Source organism: Cyanistes caeruleus, chromosome 8 (genome assembly GCF_971803275.1).
Source record: "Cyanistes caeruleus chromosome 8, bCyaCae1.hap1.1, whole genome shotgun sequence".
Classification (NCBI taxonomy): domain Eukaryota; kingdom Metazoa; phylum Chordata; class Aves; order Passeriformes; family Paridae; genus Cyanistes; species Cyanistes caeruleus.
In genome coordinates this window covers 29,235,977-29,255,388 of record NC_141708.1, presented here as the reverse complement: position 1 = coordinate 29,255,388, position 19,412 = coordinate 29,235,977, and the positions used below count along the sequence as shown (strand labels likewise).

At 39.4% G+C, this 19,412-nt stretch overlaps 1 protein-coding gene across 50 annotated transcripts in view; it reads left to right on the top strand.

The window, feature by feature from the left end:
* ANK3 (ankyrin 3) overlaps nucleotides 1-19,412 on the top strand; it is a 350,276-nt gene that overhangs the window by 202,814 nt on the left and 128,050 nt on the right. For 28 of the 50 annotated variants that reach the window (XM_086899739.1, XM_086899745.1, XM_086899755.1 and 25 more), the window contains exons 2-8: nucleotides 8,760-8,861; nucleotides 9,321-9,419; nucleotides 9,809-9,907; nucleotides 13,278-13,376; nucleotides 16,682-16,867; nucleotides 17,421-17,444; nucleotides 18,659-18,757. In XM_086899739.1, coding sequence (XP_086755865.1) covers nucleotides 8,760-8,861; nucleotides 9,321-9,419; nucleotides 9,809-9,907; nucleotides 13,278-13,376; nucleotides 16,682-16,867; nucleotides 17,421-17,444; nucleotides 18,659-18,757 — 708 coding nt within the window. The remainder of the gene's footprint in view (nucleotides 1-8,759; nucleotides 8,862-9,320; nucleotides 9,420-9,808; nucleotides 9,908-13,277; nucleotides 13,377-16,681; nucleotides 16,868-17,420; nucleotides 17,445-18,658; nucleotides 18,758-19,412) is intronic. The other 22 variants (XM_086899768.1, XM_086899761.1, XM_086899756.1 and 19 more) reach the window with 1 other exon arrangement.

The window sequence follows — 19,412 nt, the reverse complement described above, 5'->3', positions numbered from 1 at the left end:
GGCATGTGTCTGCATGTATTTTTGCCATCTCTGAAATGGTTTGACCAGTTATCATCAAACTATCTTTCAGTTTAATGATAGTTATAATTTCAAAGTTCCAAGGCAGAATCAATTTGGTTTTAAATGAGAGTTGAATTCAAAAGCAGGCATTGAGTAGAAACTTTTGAATTCATGGTACTGGAAGTACTTAATAGATTATGTAGCTTGTTTCTATAGCTTATTTGCTCAGTATTTTTAGGGAAAATTTACTGCATGGCACTTCCTCGTATGTGCTTTTCTCCATGTTATTGTCACTAGCTTCACCACATCTGATTGAAGCATATTTATATAATATTTCTATAGTGAATAAAATCTCTCCCCCTAAAATCAATGGTATTATCTCATTTAGGTTTATATAACTCCTCCCCAACCCCCCCACCTAAAATTAAAATCGGGACCCAAAAGGGAGAGGAAAAGAATTCAGCAACTCCTGTCAAAACATTTTGTAAAGTGTTTTTATCTGTCTATAAAGTGAGATGCACAAAGAGAAGGGAAGGTGGACTGGCTGATGTTCATGCAGTGTTCTGAAGAAAGTGACTTTAGTTAGCGTGGAAGTGGCTTTAAACGTGGGCCTGAGATGTGCTGAAATTATCTCCTTGCTCATTGGATAGTCAGTTTCTGAGAGAAAAATAGCAGGCAGTAGATCAATGGCATCTCACCTAGCTTGACAGATAAGAGTTATTATTTTCAGGTGAACATAAACATGAGAAGAAACCCTCGAAGCACATCCAGCCCTTGTCTGGCTCTTTGTGACTGTGGTAGCAGTTATGAAAGCCAGTGATTTATTTTTCACTTGTAAATGTATCATAGGAAAACTTAAGAGAGGGGGAGATGAGATTATGAGTTCAGGAGTTTCTTCCCAGAGTTTGAAATAAACTTCTAGCAGCTGAACAAACTTCTCCTTCAGCCTGGAGAATGAATCTTGAATTTGAAATGCCCAAATCTTTTGCCTTTTAATGCATCAGATTCTTTTTATTACTTATACATGTGAGTTGGTCACAAAGGGCTTGGTTCTTCCCCTGGTTGTCACTTCTAATAGAGCTGAGTGATTCACTGGTGAAACCAGGGATTATACCATTTTTAGGGTCTTGAACAGAACGTGTCCCAATTTACCTTGTCATTCATCTTTTCATCCAGTGCAGTCTGATAGCTGAAAAGTCACCCTATTAAAGACCTTTATAGTCCTTTTATAGACTTCTTTGTTGTTTTCCCATTACAATAGTTCTTTGAATTTGTTGTTCCTGCATATTTAGAAGAATTGTGTGTGTTTTCCTGGTGTACATTGATTTTTGTAGTCCTTGATCTTGCTTTTGGTATTACTAATTTAATACATTCATACCAGTAATTGTTTTCATAAATTCTTCAGGTGAAGCTGACACATCAAATCTGTGCTTTAAAATCTCAAAACTTCATCTGTGCAAACTGGCAAAGCATATGGAAATAGTGTAGACCCTCACCTCCTGTCTGAACTTTCTCCCTGTGGGACAGGTGTGATCTCAGTTCAGGTGGTTTTGGTTGGGTTGTCAGATCATGATTTAGCATAGAATTGCAGTTAAGTTATTTTGTATTTGTTGAGTATCTGTGTTGGCAAGTAAATAATGTGGAAATTACATATTTACATAACTTGAATGTTATGTTCAACATAATATAGATATTATATGTGGATGTTAGGCAAGAATTTGCCATAACTCTGTCTTCTGTGCCATGGAAATCACAACCCCCTTTGCTATTCATAGAAAATCAAAATAATAACAACTGGTTTTCCTTTCTATCTCATGCTTGAGCTTTCTTAGGAAGCCGGCATTGAGGCATTTAAAGACACCCAGGTGGGATTAGTAGTGTCACAAGTCACAAGATAGAGTGAAGAACGCTGCATACACACAGTCTAAGCAACTTCCACAGTGAGAAATCTGCATCACAGCTTCACAGCAGGTGTTTGTCACTGCAAGCAAACAATGCGCTCCAGACCTCTCTCTGTGCTGTTAAGGGCAGCCACAAATGCCTTTTTTACTGGAAGTTGTGAAATGTTCTTGGATGTACCAGCCTTGACATCTCAGGCTCTGGGTCCTTTTGAGCCACCTTCCACTCCAAGTGGTTAACTTTTCATGGGAACAGGGCACATATTCAGCATTTTGCCAAGACAGACTCCGAGAAGGCTGCAGGGGTTCTTGAAAATGGTTTATCCTAAGTCTGCACTTTGTCTTGTGGTCTAGTAAGGAAAGAGGCTTGTTTGCATGAATGTTTTCCTAGTTTGGCCAAATATTTCTAGAAGGAAGGACCTGCATCTAAAGTGCATTTTCCGGTTTTGTTTTGAACTCCTCAAATGTGTGATTTTTCAGGAAATGTTTCATTTTTCTCTACAAACATGATAAGATTGACCACTGTACAGTGATGGAACCTCAGTTGCTGAAAACGCAGTTGGTTATAGATTCATGTGCATACTTTGCAGAAATACAAGGAGTTTCACAAGGAGTGTAACCAAGAAGAAGGTTTCACAGAGCCCAATACCAGTGTGGAAAACATACTTTACTTACCTAGTTGGAATAGAGCCCTTTATGGGGACATTGCATAGCATCATATCTTTGGCTGCTTCATCATGCACAATACAATAATATGATCAATGAAAGTTGAAGATTAAATTGTGTGATAGGCCAAACAATTAGAGGGATGAGTTTGGTTTTTGACTAGTAATTAGGATTGTTCTCTTTTTGCAATCGCATTCAAAACAGCTGGCCTTCCCTAGCCAAAAGATGTATCCTCTGAATTGTCAAGCACTAGGAATGGAGCTTTTCCTGTTGCCCTGAGGTTGTGTTTAGGGCTGTGATCCCAAAAGCACGTCTCTGAAGGGTAATTAACAGCACAACTGCAGATAGAAGTTGGCCCCAGGTTGGTACATCCTTATCAGAAGAAAACACATATGGTAGTATAGTATGTAAAGTGTGACTACTTGTTTACACAGAGAACATCATTCATCTGGTGCAATCAGCCCCCTTTCTAATAAAGAAGATACAACAGAAAATTTTTAATAGTGATATAGTTTAAAGGCAGCAGAGAAATACAAGGGATTAGAGCCTCTTGGAGGATGAATGGTCTCCCCTTGATAGTGATATCACTGGTTTATTTCGCATGGTTCAGACACTGCTGTTAATTGGCCACTGTAGTTTATTTGGAATAAAATTTAATTGCTTACCAAGTGAGGGTAACACATTTGCATGGAAGAAAATTCTAAATTAGCACAGGAGCAAAACCTAAGAAATGCCAAGGTCCTCCCATTAATGGTGTTGTGCTTAGTGCCTATCAGAGTTAAGCCTTCCTGCAAAAAAATTGCCAGTGGCTGCAGTAAGCCCACCCTTATCAAAATAATCAAAAATGTTATCATCCATTTCCTCAGGTCACCTCATGCTGCTGCAAAGACTCTCTTTGTTGAGCACATTTCCAAATGGAAGTAACATAAGTTCATAGCTTAAAATGAGGTCATTGCCTCTTCCCACAACAAATGTTAGGCATGGTTAGCATCTTTTTGTTGGGACTCAAGCCAGAATGCATCCTGCTCTGGCACAATGGGAACCTGCTGGGGGTTTCCCTTCACAACAGCTACTGTTAAAGATGGAGTGAAAAACAAAACCCTGCTCCCAATGTGAAAAAAGACTGGATTTTTAATCTGAAAAACAGGCCACTGTAAGCAGAACACAAAGGAAAGAGAGATGAGCGTAATAAAATACCACCAATATGGGAAGAGGCCAGTGCATGTTAAAAATAATGGCTTTGCACTTTCAAGGGTTCACTCAATAATACATATTCTCTGTTTTCTTAAGGGACCCTCTCTAGTGCCATGGAAAAAACAGGCCAGATCCTGGACTGACAGTCAGTGAGAATTTGCTAATAGTTTTTATCTTTAGCTATGATAAATAATCTCTTACTTCACTGGAAGCACTTAAGGAAAAAGAGTGAATATGTATTTTCTAGCATGACTCAGCATCAGCATTTTCTGGAGGCTTAAGATAATATCCAAGTGATTTAGGAATTAGTTTTTGCTGTAATATAAATATTTTTAATTCATGTAGCTTTTCCTCAAAACGGGGAAACAGTTCTCAGGTCCCTGGGTACCACAGACTCTTCATCTTGTGGCAGGACTTGGGGACCACAAAGTAAAGAAGGGTTGGCAAATGGAGTGCTGCTGCCAGCACAGTCTCAGCCTTTTCCCGAGATGTCCCTGGGATGAATGTTGAAAATTAGCTCCGGGCTGGAAAACCTGTTGTGTGCTACAGGCAGCCTGCAGTCTGCAAGATCATCAGTCTGCTGTACATTAGAGAAGGGATTTTTTATAGCATTGTATGTTAAAGGGAAATACACGAATCTAAAAGAAACACACATTGCATAAAACCTGCCTTCATTAGCCACTTGAGTACATTTATGAATTTCTTAAAACTAGAAACTGTCCTTTTTTCTTCCAAGAAAGTATGGGGAGAGAGGGGAGAAATCATACCATCTGTGAAGAAAAAGCTTAATATTATGCATTCACCAGTACTGGTACTCACATAAATCCACTGTTTATTAAATATTCTCAGAATAGCCATTTCAGATCTAAATGCTGTGCACAGGATCTGAAGTTTGTCTCTCCAAGAATTAAAACACTTGTAAAAATCTTGATTTTTAATTTTAATCTACATACAGAGTTTGAAAAGGTAGCAGCCACAGAAGCCCAAGAAGGAGTGGTGAAAGGCTTTGAGGACATAGCTTGACAATAGGGATCCAGTGCAAATGCACAGGAAAGGCTGCAATCTTTGTAGCTGACTGCAATAGCATCTGAGATTCAGTGCTTTGCTGTGTGTGCCATACCTATTGTTCTCTTGATATTTGTCCAGACCACGGAGAATCATAAGACAATTTTCATCTTCATTTCATATTGTGATTGATTACTAAAAAAATAGGGGTCTGAAGTGCCGGCAAGTATCCAAAATGCTTCTCAGGAATACTGAGGGTAATTAGTGAAGAATAAATGTATTAGATGTGTTGGGAGAACGTCCTGTAGAGAGAGTCTATGTCTATTCTGTCTGTGTGGAGCTCTTATTTTCAGATGCCAGCTAGTGTGGAAGGTGGGAATGGGCATATGAAGAAGAATTGCCCACAGAGAGGGGCACAAGGGTCTCCTGGGCAGTGGTTGGAAACCCAACTTCCTTTTCCCCCTACTGTGGTTTTTAATGCATTTCATATAGCAGGTCCTTTATCAGTTTATGACACGGGCTTCCAGGAATGATGGCAATCCAGATAAGTAATTATTATTACAGTTCTTTGATCTTTAGTATCTTCCACTGACTGGAGCTGAGGGTCTGGTACTGTTTCTGTCTGTAGTTTACAGGCTCTAGCCTGTAGTTTGGGACTCTAAGAGGCTCTTTTTTAAACAGAACATTGCCAATTGCAAATAACATTTTTCTACTCTACTGAGGTATTAAAAAAAAAAAAGCACACTAAATTCACTAAATTTAGGCTTAAAATACAAATATAAAATTGAGAAATTTTGGATTCAGAAATGTAAAAGTTTTGGCTTGATGTTTTTGGTCAATTCTTTGCATTTAGGATGGAGAGTGTTTATTGGTTCTTGTGCTTTTGAAAGTGACATGTCTTAACAAGGGTACTCATGACATTTTCAAGGCAGAAAAAAGCTTGAAAGTCTCTCCTCTGTCTGAGCAGGTCTGAAGTAATACCTTAGTTATAGGGGAAGTGGAAGCTGGCAATGTTACTTTTACAGAGGCTGAAACTGCTTTTGGTTTCCAACAAGGTTGTTGCTGTCCCTCTAATGTTACTGCTTGTTTCTGATTATGGTAGAGGTGGAAATGGATGGAGAGACTCACAGAAGCCCCATTGAACTTCTTGCACGACTGTACACCCTTAATCTGTTATCCCTCTGTGCAAATCTCAAAGATCCTGGGCATGGTGGTCCGGAAAGGGTGAGCTAACCCCATCTGAGGGCTCGGGAGCATCAGCCAAGATCAGAAAAAAAATGTTTTCCCCTCTCACACATGGATGTGTTGCACCTTGTGTGTTAAAGGCAACTCAGGCACTTTCACTTATTGGCTCACATCACATTTAGGTAACTGGAAACCAGTAAGGTGGAAACTGCAAGTGCCAACTCAGACCAAGGGAGGATTTGGGTTATCCTGGTGTGCTGACCCAGTTGCTGGTGTCATGCCTGCACATGTTGGTGCTGCTTTTCCTGCACAGTGCCCTTGTGCTGGGAGCCTGTCTGAGCACTGAGAGTCCAGGCTGACAGGTGAGCAGGATGCCCTGCACCTCACCAGCCACACTGTTTGGGTGGTAGCCTGGCTGCTGGTGTCATTGGTGTGTCTGGATGCTTTCAGCTGTTTTGGAGTGAATTTTGAGGGATGACTAGCAAAGGAGGACATGCTATTAGCTTCAGGGATTTCAGGAGTGGATTTGTGTATCACTTAGCAGCAGTTTGGTTTGAGACATTTTTATATGGCCTCAGGCTGGGACTGTGACCTGAACTTTATCCTTCCTCCGGTTTGTGAGTTCTTCCAAGAGTCGTTAAGTCTTCAGAGCCCTTAAGTCCAAAAGTCATGCCCAAGTCTGTAAAAGATACAGGCATTTCTCTCCCTCCACAGTGAAACTGTAGTTAGCAGTTAATGTGATTATCAATTATTTATTGCTCCTTCTGCCTCTCCCCCTCCATTTTTTGTTTCTTGTCTGGCATGACATATAATGGCAGAATCTGATTTTCCAGAGTGAGCAGCTCTGGCACAGCCCTTCACCACCCAGGAGCAGCTGTAAACAGCTGATGTTGATTCTGGTCCCCCTGCTGACTGTGCCAAACAGAGATGCCATTACCCTCTGACAAAAAAAGCTCCCTCTGTATTGAATCCTCCCTCATACCTTTAGTAATGCTGATAAAATGCTGACCTGTTTTTTTACCCCAGTGACTGCTGTTGCTAAGCACTGAGAATATGACCTGTCTCCTGTAATAATCTGCATTGCACAACTCAGATGATCTCCCAAATGAAAGCAGTTCTCAAGGCAGCTTTTCTTCCCCATAGTCTTTACAGCTGATGACTGTGTATTTTGTAGCAGCACCCTGTTTTTGAGAAAGCCTAGCTGAACACCAGTATTTGGGGGGTGTATTTGGGGGCTGTATTCAGGGGCTGTTCTGTTGGAAGGACATTGCAGAAGCTGGTTTGTAATAATCAGCGTGGCATGCTTGAAGAAGAATGATGAAGAGCAGTGAAGGCTGTAAACTGGTGACTTATCACTGCAAAGTGGAATGTAAAGTGTACAAAACTTGGGAGAAAATGGGTTTATAAGTAATGTTTTTTTCCTTAGAAGGGAGAACTTGTTTTATTGGAAGTACTGGTAAAATGGTCTTGTAGCTTGTATGAGTACAAGGAGAAAAGCACTACCCACTTATCATTTTGCTATCATCATGCCCAAGATTGCTTCATCCTGCACGTTAAGGTGGCTTCTGATGGGCTTGGAGCAATGCTTGAGCACAACATCCAGCTTGCAGTGGCTGTATTGACAGGAGAGGAGAAAACTCTATAGCAAATCCAGAAATTTGGGATTAAAAAAAATAATAATAATTTGAGCAACAGATAAGTAACTGAGCTTCAGTGTTTTGTATTTCTCTTAGCAGTAACTGCCTTTATTGTTTAGTCTAAAGGTAGATGTTGCACTCTTTCAAAATGTTAAAACATCTCAATGCACTGGTAGCTGCAATGATATAAGCCTGGGATGAAATGATCCTGAGAGGGGAAAGAACCCAGACAATTCCTGCTTTACCGGTCTAGAAGATGGCACAAAAATACATTGACTGCCCAAGGTGCCAGGAAAAGCTGTGGCATAGATAAAATGAAACATTGTGTGATTTTTCCCTCTTGAAAGCTAACCCAGTTTGTTACATTTGCTCCGAGTCAGGATCAGCTTTATCTAAACTGTCCTCCATGGTTATTTGCATAACGTGTTAAAACTCTCTGGGGATGGGACTTACTTTCAGTGAGTCTATCATGACTTAACCAACATTTCTGCTGTCCTTACATTCAAGCTGAAGTCATCATAAAGTAAATTCACATAGTTATCTTTAATACAAAGTCTGAAAAAACGGAAAATGCAATTTATATAATGACCCTGTGCTTAGAGATTTCTGGCTTCTTCACTGAATGTGGGCAGGCATTGTCAATAAAATGTGCTGTGAAATGAAGGAGAATGGAGAAAATAAAGCAAAATGTTAGCAGACATGAGATTTTAAAATGTGTGCATTTGTAGATCCATGGGTTTTTTAATTCCACCAATCCAGTCCTTCAAGGTTGAGTATTTTGAATTTTTTTTAAAAAAAAATTCTCAGATTAATTATCAGAGTACTGGTTGGGTCTGTTCAGCTTGGACATTAAAAGTAGTGTGGCACCTTTGCAGAGTGGCATGGTTTCCCTGCAGCCCAGTCCTGGCTGTGTGCCACACTGCGTGCCAGATGTGTCCCCGGCTGCTGGCCTCGCGTGTGAGACAGTGCTCCATAATTCATGCTCATGTGTGAAGTCAAGCCTCATGCTGCCTGGTTGGGATTTGACCCACATTTGATAAAGTGCTTTGGGATTGTTTAATGACTAGTTGAGTGGATGTAAAATATGCTGTATCATTGGTAATTTCTTTGCCACCGAAATGTGTTTTTGTACTGTGCCATAATTTCTAATTTTGCTTCTCCTTTTTTCTTGTAGTCTGACACAAATGCAAGTTACCTGAGAGCAGCTCGAGCTGGCAACTTGGAAAAGGCTCTTGACTACTTAAAAAATGGAGTGGACATCAACATTTCAAATCAGGTTGAAGAATATTTTGGTCAAATTTTCTGGATAAATACCTTTCTCAGAGTTTTTCAGATTTCTCATTATATTTGCACTTCATGTCAAAAATAATTTATATTTTTTTGATGAACCATGTTTACATGTCTTATTCAATTAATATTTTTTCTTTTGATACCCTTTACCCAGACACCATTTCACTTGCATTTGGAGAATGTTCCACCTTATCTTTCATTCCATTTGTATTGCACTTGATCATGGAACAGAACACAGAATTTGAGACCCCAGAGCCAGTATATCTTGATTCAATTCTTACTCTGTTCTTATAATCTAGTTCTTGTAAAGTTTACCTAAGTGTAGTTTTTGTAAGCAGTCCTTTCAGTGGGATAGTAATAATTTGTCTCATATGCTTGGTAAGCTGGAAAACTTGGTAATCCTTCTAATTGCTTTTCTTTTTTCCCCTCTCTTTCTTTAAATCAGAATGGGTTGAATGCTCTCCATCTCGCTTCCAAAGAAGGGCACGTAGAAGTTGTCTCTGAGCTGATCCAGCGAGGTGCCAGTGTGGATGCAGCCACAAAGGTCAGTCAAGCCTATCTGGTTGTTCCCTTGTTCACACTGCTGGCCTGGGCATAAGGTGTTGGCCAAGTGATTACAGAGTGCTGCAGCAGTAATTGCCCATTTTCCACTGCTGGTGGAGTGTGTGTGTGTGTCAATAATTTTTAATAGAAACAGTTATGTATGATAGTGGATGACAGTAATGTAAGAGTTTGCTAGGGTGGAGATTTACTGAACAAACTGTAGATTCCTGTTTGGTTTCTGTCCGTGCCATGTCGTTAGAATAACACACCCATTAGAAGTATTCAGCAAGAAATACTATATTCTAAAGTGGAAGATATTCTTGATTGTATTGTTATGTATTCAAGCTCAGGTTTTGTACTCTTTTCAAATGTGACTATCTCTAATTCCAGAAAGGAAACACTGCACTGCACATAGCATCCCTTGCTGGACAAGCAGAAGTCGTCAAAGTGTTGGTTACAAATCGGGCCAATGTCAATGCACAGTCTCAGGTAAGCCAATACGTCTCTACTTGGTTGCTACTACCAACAACTTTGCTGACATTAAAATTGTTTGTCTCTTAGAAACTCTGATATTAGCAAATATATTTGGTAGATCTTACTGTGTTAATGTTGGTACTTGAAAACAGGGTTGGGTAGTCAGTGAGATCAACCTCAGATCTGCCCTAGGAATGTCCTACGAGCTGCTACTTGTTAGAGCTGGAAGAGACACCGATAGAACAGGAGAGTGGGAGAGAACATGTTCAAAGGGATCCTGTTTCACATCATCCACTGTCTCAAGCTTAGTTGAGCCCATCCCCTTTCCTTGCACAAGGAGGTACTGCAGGCACATGCAGAGTTTGTAAGTCTGGTTCTAGTCCTTTGAATAAATGTTTAGGTCAGTTATAGAGAATTTGAAATGAGAGAAAACAGCACTGATGCTACAAGCAAAGCAGTAAAATGAAACAGAAAAACTCTGGCTCAAAAAATGCATAAACTACAGATTGCTGAAAGTAATGTGGTTCTGCCAGTGATGTCCTGCATGCCACCCCATTCCTGCTCACTCTGCTCAGGGGCTGGCAGGCAGTGTCAGAGAAGAGAAAGTCTTCTCATATGGCCCAGAATTACAATTTTTCTGTATTATAAAGATGTGGGCATGAAAATAAATGTTTGTTTTGAAAATTACATTTTAAAGGAGGGTGAAGTTTTTTATTGGACTTTCAAATAATAGGAACAAAATGCTTAACAGGATCTATTTCAAGAATGTTAGCTATTTGTGGTCTGCAGATCATGGTTTTTTCCACCTGAACAAAAGCAATAAATTACTCAGTTCTTCTTTCTTACTCTTTTATACTAGTCTGATACAGCACTTTTTGGTTCCAGGAACCATATAACTTAAATTTAAAGAGAAAAACAACATTAAATATTTTTAGGTAAAGTCTCCCATTGCTGTTAAGAAGTAAAACAGAGCAGAAATATTTGCCATGGCTTTCCTGTTAAAGAAATTAAGATGGGATTGATAAGATTTTTTCCGCTTGTGTTTGAGAATTTGTGTTTTCGGCCTGAAACTAAAAATAATCTGAGATTGTAAACATCTTATATAACTGCATTGTCCATACACCCTAAGGTTTTGCCACATGTTACTCTTACTTTGCTAACATACCAGAATTAAAGATTTATTTCTCCCCCACCCCATTGTGGAGGCCTTTGATGCCATTACTTGGAGCACCCATGTAACACATCTATTGACCATTCCACATCAATACCTGGCAGTGAGACACCCCAGCCAGGATTCAGTTTTTGAAGAGGTCCCAGGTACTTTCTGTTACCAAACCGCTCTGGACCAGTTTGGTCTGTGGTACTGAGCTTCACTTGAGCTTTGCCTCCTCTTTCCTTGAAGGTAACAGCTCTTCCATGCTTATGGTCCCAGGTTTAGGCCTTCTTTGACCAAAATCTTCCTGTCTGTTAAAAAGCAAAAAAACAAGCCATAAATTTGTGCTGGGGCTGAATTTTACCTCTTCTAAGCGCTATTTATTACTGTTCAAGACAAAATTGTTTTTCAGATTTGTGGCTGTCAATTCCAGCCCTTTTTTAAAGAGAGAAGTAAATGTAAAGTATGGGGTGCAAAGATATTTAAAACCCTACAAAAACTTACCCTAGGAGGAATGGTTCTGCTCTGCCTCCAAATGCTAATTATATTTGGTTTTGAGAATTTTTGCTTATTAATTATTTCATGAAATTAAAAATTAGGTAGTGCTTCCTGCTTCCTTTCTAATTGCAAATGTTTGAAACTAAAAACCTAATCTTTGTTTCCAGCTGAGTTAGTAAATAGATATAGAATATGCCATGAAAAGACAGGGATAGATACCAAACTGCTGTTCCCTGTAATAACTTGTAGTCTGACATATTAGGTACCTTAGCAAGTGCTTCCTAGCTTCTCTGTTTTTTAATTAAGTAGAATTTTGACTGCATGGTAACTGAACTGTTGAACCTCTCTTCTGGAGAATGCATTAACACATATCTAATTTTGGGCTTGGGTCCTGTGAGCCCTTCAGTGCCTGCTTTGTGCTTGTAGCAGTGTTTTCCTGAATAGAGACCAAAATATCAAAATCCTGGAACAGCAGCAGGCCCTGCTGCCTGTGCAGGCCTTGTAAACATGTGGCTTCACAGCTGCTTGGTGCCTTGCTGGTGGTAAAGCTCCTCTTGGATCAAACATGCATTTCCTCTCCAATTGTCCTTTGTTGTGACCTCCTCTTTGTCCCCGCTGCCAGCATGGCCGCGTGCTTGGCCTCAGGTCACCTGTGCTCTCCTGTGCTCGGTGCTGGACGTGTGCCCTGCCCCTCTGCCCCGCTGCTGTGGCAGTCAGGTGTTTCTCAGCTGTTCCACTGCGGCTGCTACCGCTCAGCCCAATTTCACTGACATAGGTCTGAGGCTGTGGTCTCCCTCCACGTATCTCCAGGGCCCAGAATGTTGATGTTTTTCCTCTGATGTAAGCATATGGCCAGACTCCTCTGAGCTCATCTGTTTTCAGCCCCGTTGGTTTTCTGCAAAATCTAGGTCAATGTCCTGTGTAACTGTAGGAGAGATTTCAGAAATTCTTAGAAAAAAAGGTAAAAAATACATTGCCTTAATATTAATTCCGAAAAATTCAATTTCTGACAGGCTGTGACCTGTTTACGGTTAAGGCAAAGACAAAAACATTGACTGTAGGAGAAAGGCATTTGCCAAAGAATGAGTTAAACTCTGCAGCCTCTAAGACTTATATTGCATTGATTGAAATCAGTTACTTAAGCATAATTTGAGAGATGCTCTAATGTGGTTGGAAACACTGATTAGCCTCTGTCTCAAACTGAGAACCAATGATCCTCACATCTCCTGGTGCCTAAAATATGAAGTAGCCCAGAAGGCAGCTCTTTCAGGAGATGGAAGGCAGAAGTATCTGGCACAAGTGAAAGAGAAGTCAAAGCTAATGGAAAGAAGAGAAAAAAATGTCATTTACTCCGAAGAGTCACTGCGCTTGCTTTTGCCACACACTTGTATTGTATCTCCCTGTCCCGTTCTGCATTTCCAGTGCTGTGGCTGTATTTATCAGGAATTGCCACCAAATCACCTGTCCAGATTGATTTTTAGTTTAGCTTTACAAGAGATGTGAAAGGAATTGTTCTCACTTAGCTGTGGGAATTGTATCTGGTCAGCTGAAAGATTCTTCTGTGTATAATATTACTCTTCTCCCATCTTCACTTAAGCCAGTGTAGATCATGCCATTAACTCATCTGTGAGCAAACAGTTTTTTTGCTTTTCACCTAATCTTCCCTCATTTGGCAGATCTGTTTTATGTATAAAACATTTGTGGGGTGTTTACACTCTCGTTTTCATATTTCAGAATGGCTTCACTCCATTGTATATGGCAGCCCAAGAAAACCACCTGGAGGTTGTTAAGTTTCTTCTTGACAATGGTGCCAGTCAAAGCCTTGCCACAGAGGTAAAAGTTTGAATTTGACACTTTATGAACAAAGCAAAATGTGTTTCAGCAGTGATTTCTGCCAGCTTATATCAAACCAATCTTTTAAATGCAGAATTAAAGAGGAATAAAAAGCTGTCTCTGTGAAGTGTGCTAATGAATAGAGTTATGGATTTTTCAGCAATTTAAACTCTCACCATTTATAAAATTTTAAAAAATTACTTTAACTAGAGACAGTTCTAAATATGGATGTGTACTTAGTCATAACTGCTAATCTTTCAGGTTAAGTGCTCACAGAGCGAAGCTGTGTATATAATATAAAAGTTCTCTGTGCTTCTATTAAAAATAGTGAGCAATGAGAAGGGTGGCAACCATGAGGCAAGAACAACTGCTCACCTGGGCTTTGGACTGGCCCTGGGATATCAGAGAAAACCCAGGGCTGACCGGGACATTTCCTGAACTGCTTCATTACCACATTGGTTCTCTCCCTATGGCACCCTGTTACCCCACCTGGTGCTGCAGTGAGAATTTCAAGCTGATATGAAGATGCAGGATCCATCCTTGAAGGTGTTCTGTGATCTTTCTAGAACACTTTGTATTTATTTCTTTAAAGAGCATTTCTAACTCAAATACAAAATTAATTCTAACTCAAATAAGACAACTTGTGAGGAAAATAAATAACTTATATATTAATAATTGTAAATATATGGCACTGAGAAATGCAGTGAATCTGGTGAATTTTCAGTTGTCTTATTACCAAGATTTTGGTACCAAAATATAGAAAACTACTTCAGTATGTGCTGTCTTTAATAATTATTTAATTCTAATTGCTCTACCAGTACTGTTTCCATGAAGGAGATACTGCTTATTTGAAAAAGGACTAGTTTTTGAGAAATATTAAGTGCACAATTAATTTATTGTCATTATACCTCATAGTATCACTGTGTAATGATGTAGAAAATAAATCTTATTCCTCATTCCACTTGGAAAAATGAATTGCTAATGGATCAAAACAGTGTTTCCGAAATCACTAAGTGTTAGTTACAACCAGAAGTGTTCATCAGAACCACTTTCTGTAAATGCTCAAGGATATGAAAGTCAAGAAATACCAAAATGAAATACTTTACATCTGGGAAATAATTTGAAAATTAGTTTTCCTAGCACAGTTTTCTGTTTCTTTGTAAAAACTTGGAAAGAAAGAAGACCTGGAACTCCTAGAGATGTAAAATAGGTTCTGAATTCTGAAAAAACTCTTGCCAGTGTATGATTTTCTGAAAAGAGATTTTTTAAAAAATTTTGAAGAGGTACTTGGTTTTTTTTGTTGGGTGTTGATTTCCCTGCAGCACTGTGTGTCAGTTTAGGTTGAGAGTTTTCCATTTCAGCTTGATGATAAGGTGCAATCTAATTTTATCTATGAAGAATTCCTTTGAAGATAGCAGACTACAAAACAGTGGCACTTTTGTTGCCTTCCTTGTTTGAGATAGTTGCTTATAGGCTCTTTCTTATTTTCTCTTCGTCCGAGTTTTCTTAAAAATCCGATTTCTCTTTATTATTCTAAGTACAAAAACTTTCGTAACTAAAGGATTTCCACTTAGCTAAATATTCTTTAAAAGTTACTATTTAATCATGGTGTTTTAATCTAATTAAAGGAAAATAGTTGGTTCTATTTCCCTACCAGAAAAGATGTTGTGGGTGTCTACACCAATTTTCTGTGAAGTGGTTGAATTTTTTGATGTGTAAATAGAGGAAGAAGCCAAGGTCTCCAGGGTTTCTCCAGGCAAGAGCCCCCATTTCTGCATGTACAGTAGAGTAATATTGCCAGAGGCCTCTTGCAGGGGTGCTCAGGAAGGTTTTTTAGCCCTCAGGGCTGCAGAGCATTTTTCACACCCCGTGCCCCTGTGGCTGTTTCACCCCAGGACTGCAGCCCAGTGCCCTGCCCTTGCTGCTGGAGGATTGGGAGCTGCAGGCAGCAGGGAAACCTGGTTAAATGAGCACAAAACTCCTCAGGGGGTGGGGAGGGTGTGCTGGAAATTGCTTGTTGGGACCCAGGAAGTTCAGTAATTTTCTTGGATTTTCTTCCCCTCAAAAATTTTGAAAAAGCTCTCTTTTTTAGGACCCCTCCTGTTTCTCATCCTAGATTGAGGTGTTCTCTGCTAGAGAGAGAAATTGCATATTGAAAACATTACTTTTCACAACAAAAGTAAAAAAGTTAGCACTTCAACTCTGCACTGTTGACACAGAATGAGGATCTACCTTTTTCTCTGTCATTACTGCACTTCTATTTCACAGTTACACGGTTTCACTATGATAGCAGTAGTTGAAAAGGGAAAGAACATGTTTGCTTGCTAAACTGCAATACAAGCTTTGGATATATTCATCAGGAGACAAATTGAATAAATAAATATTCCAAGTAGTTTGCCTTTGTAATTTTTTGAGTGATTTATGGGTGTTATCTTGGACAAAGCTAGATGTGCTGGGTTGCAATGACAGATGTTTGGGATGGAGCAGGATGTAAATGATAACTCCTCCATTTTTTACTTTTCTAAGAATCCATTTATAAAATTATAAATCCCAGACTGTACTTTTTATGTGTTTGAGGAATCTGCTCTAAAATCTGTTAAATAAAAAACTTCTGTTTTTCAGGTTTTTTTATTCTCCACCAATTTGGTTATTAGCAAATCTGAAAGGAAATAACTTCTTTTTAAAAGAGGATTGTCTATCAAATGATATAAATTTTCATAAATGGAAATTGTAGTAGAACATCACTACATTAGGAGAATGTGGTATTCTTGATCAATTATTGTATTTTAAATCCACATATAAAATATTTTAGAGGGTAGAGCTCAAGTGTTTTGTTTGTTTTGGTTTGTTTAGTTGTTTGGGGTTGTTTTAAATAATCATAAAAATGTAGATTATAATCTGAAAGGAATGGATGATAATTTACTTTTGAGACATCATTAGCAATTGTAATTTTAGTATTCCAGCTTTTTATACCTTTTTATATAATTAAGCGCTTACATAAATAAGTATCTGTATAATTAACTGTAAATTTGTCATTTCATTCTTTTTTTTTCCTTGAGTCTCAGTCATTTGTGTCTTATAATTTTATGTTGTGTCTGGAGTGCCAGAAAGGTGTTTAGAGTATTTGGAACTTTGTTCACCAGCATTCCAATTTTAGGGTCACTGCAGGGTACTTTTGACTTGCTGTATTACACTTGGTTGAATTTGCACCAGCTCTGTTCGTAGCACTGGGATCTCTTTGCTTCCCCTTCCCACCCTGTGGAAGGTTTGGAACACGCGTTGACGGTGCCTGTTGTGTGTTGCAGGATGGTTTCACACCTTTGGCAGTAGCTTTGCAGCAAGGCCATGACCAGGTGGTTTCCCTGCTGCTGGAAAATGACACGAAGGGGAAAGTCCGCCTTCCTGCCCTTCACATAGCGGCTCGCAAGGATGACACAAAGGCAGCGGCTCTGCTCCTGCAGAATGACCACAATGCTGACGTGGAGTCAAAGGTCAGTTGGGGAAAACTAGAAGGTTTGATGCTATCAGGTGCTGATGACATCCAGGGGAGATCTCCCTCGGTGTGAACATTTTTGCTGTGGTGACACAGAATTTCTCCTCTAACACCTGATAAAGAATAACGTTTGATTTGCCTCCTTTTCCTCTTTCTCCCCCATGCCATTTCTGTTTAAATCAAGGTTAATTTATCTTGTAGAAACGTTGCAAATGGAAAATAGTAAACAAAATATTATTTGAATTATTCTCTTGGAAATTATAGCCCCTCCTGAAAGCAGTGGTGAGCTGTAGGTACTGTACAGTTAAGTCATTTGACCAGTCATCTGTGCAATTGCTACTTGGAGAACTTTGGTAAACATGTAACAATTAGCACTCAAAGTACTCGCTCATTCGGCTTCCACCCTGTGGAGCTTCCAGTGTGTGCCGGGCATGCTGCTGTCTGAGCTGCCATGCCACACAGCCATCATGAAGCTTTCTGCATCCATGTCACCAGTGGTGGACTAACCGTTCATTTTTTCCCCCTCTTTGCTTCCAAATGTGTTAACCTAGATGATGGTGAATAGAACAACAGAGGTATATATAAATATATATATGCATCATCACTTCTCCATGACTTAGTGCTGCTGCATCATTTCTCCCTCCTGTCTGCATCGCATATTATAGGATAGACACCTGCTTTAGATGAAATGAAGTAGCATGTGCTAGAGAAGACTGTAGTTGAGAGACCAGGGCTTTCTGCAGCTAAAACTAGGTTTTAAAAGTAAGAGTGAAGCATTCTTGGGAACTAACTGCCATCATAAAAGGGCCGGATTACGTGAGATGGAGTTTTCAGGGATTCTCATGGAGCATATGTTTATCAGATGTTTTAAGAGCTGCAGACAACCCTGTTATGTTGTGCATCCAGGTCTGATTCTAGGCTTCTGCATGACACTTACCTTGATGGTGTCAGCAAATAGAATGATCTGAGAGTGGTTTTATAGCTGCAAAACTCCCGAAGCAAGGCAGTGACAGCTAGCATGGCTTGCTAAAAATTTAGAAATGCATCTAGTTCCCATAAGGTTTCATACTTTGCAGGACTGATGGAATTGCTGCATGTTTTAGCATTATTTTAAAAGGAAGCAAAACTACTTAAATATGAAAATCAGTTGCTGAAGTAATTTTATCAGTAAAACATCTTTCAATTAGGGTGGTAACTCGTGGTGTCTGAACATAACCCAGTGTGATTGCCCACAGTGGGAGACTGATCTTTATGGTGCTAACCCTTGGAAAAAAAACAAACCAACGTATTAATAATTTAAAGAAGTCTTTGATGTTATTTTCATTTGCATCTACTTAGAATTTATAAAAATCAGTTAGCAAATATCATTAAATGACTTGTATTTGAACTTCTGCAAAGAATCTCTAAAAGATTTAACTTGCAAGATTGACATAATACCAATAACTATATATTTATAGTTAGAAGCTTATAGAAGTCAGATCATTGCTTTAAACTCAAATGTTTTGCTGCTGTTTTCCTGGAATAACTGAAAGTTTTATTCAACTTCTTTTTTTCTAGAATAATTATGTTAATTTTTTTCCCTCCTGCATAGCAATGTGATTTTATTTAGATTCTCTGAGATACTATAAATAAACATAAGTGAGTGAAAACTAGTACAGAATTGGAGTGGTGACTTACAGCAGGCTCCTATTGCTAGCTTTTGTCAGTGATGTGCCACAAATTGTGGAGTACTACTGCGATATTTTTTAAAAAGTATCTATTGGTTGTGTTTTGTTTTGTATTTTTGCAGAGTGGGTTCACTCCCCTCCACATAGCTGCTCACTATGGAAATATCAATGTAGCCACATTGCTGTTAAATCGGGGTGCTGCTGTGGACTTCACTGCAAGGGTAAGTCAGTTATGCTCAATTTACTTTGTCACCGTGTGGCAACACCTTTTGCACAGAGGTATGAGAGGCACATCTCTCTCACCAGCCAAGGGGCCCAACCTGGCTGAGCTGGTTCTGTTACCATCTGGTGCAAAGGGACTTTCCCTGGGCTGCTGAACTGAGCCTGAGCTCGAGACCTCACCTACCAAATCTTCTATTTTCATCAAAAGGAGCTGCTATTTTCATCGTTCCAGCCTTGCAAAAGGTGGGCTGGGATCCAGTGACACAAATGCTTCCACCTGTAGCTGTAACATATGGCAGGAGTGATGTGTCCCTGCTGAATTCTCCTCACCATACAGTTGCTTCCAGTGAGCATCAGGTGTAGTGGTGAATAAAGCATCTGTGCTTTCACTGCATGCATGAGAGCTAGGTGATTCATAAAGGAAATCTGGGACACTGGATGGGTAGAAATGAAACAAGACCTAGAGGTGGAGTCCATAGTGTAAGCAGAAGAAAGACAGGAAACAGTAGAGGAAAGTTAGAGTTGGAAGAACAGAGGAAAAACCTAAACATATGGATAAGGGTACAATATGAAGAGCAAGGAAAGATGGTGGTGCCAGGCAAGAGACCAAATAAATAAATAAACCCCAAAATCAAATAAACTGAGGCTGTGCAA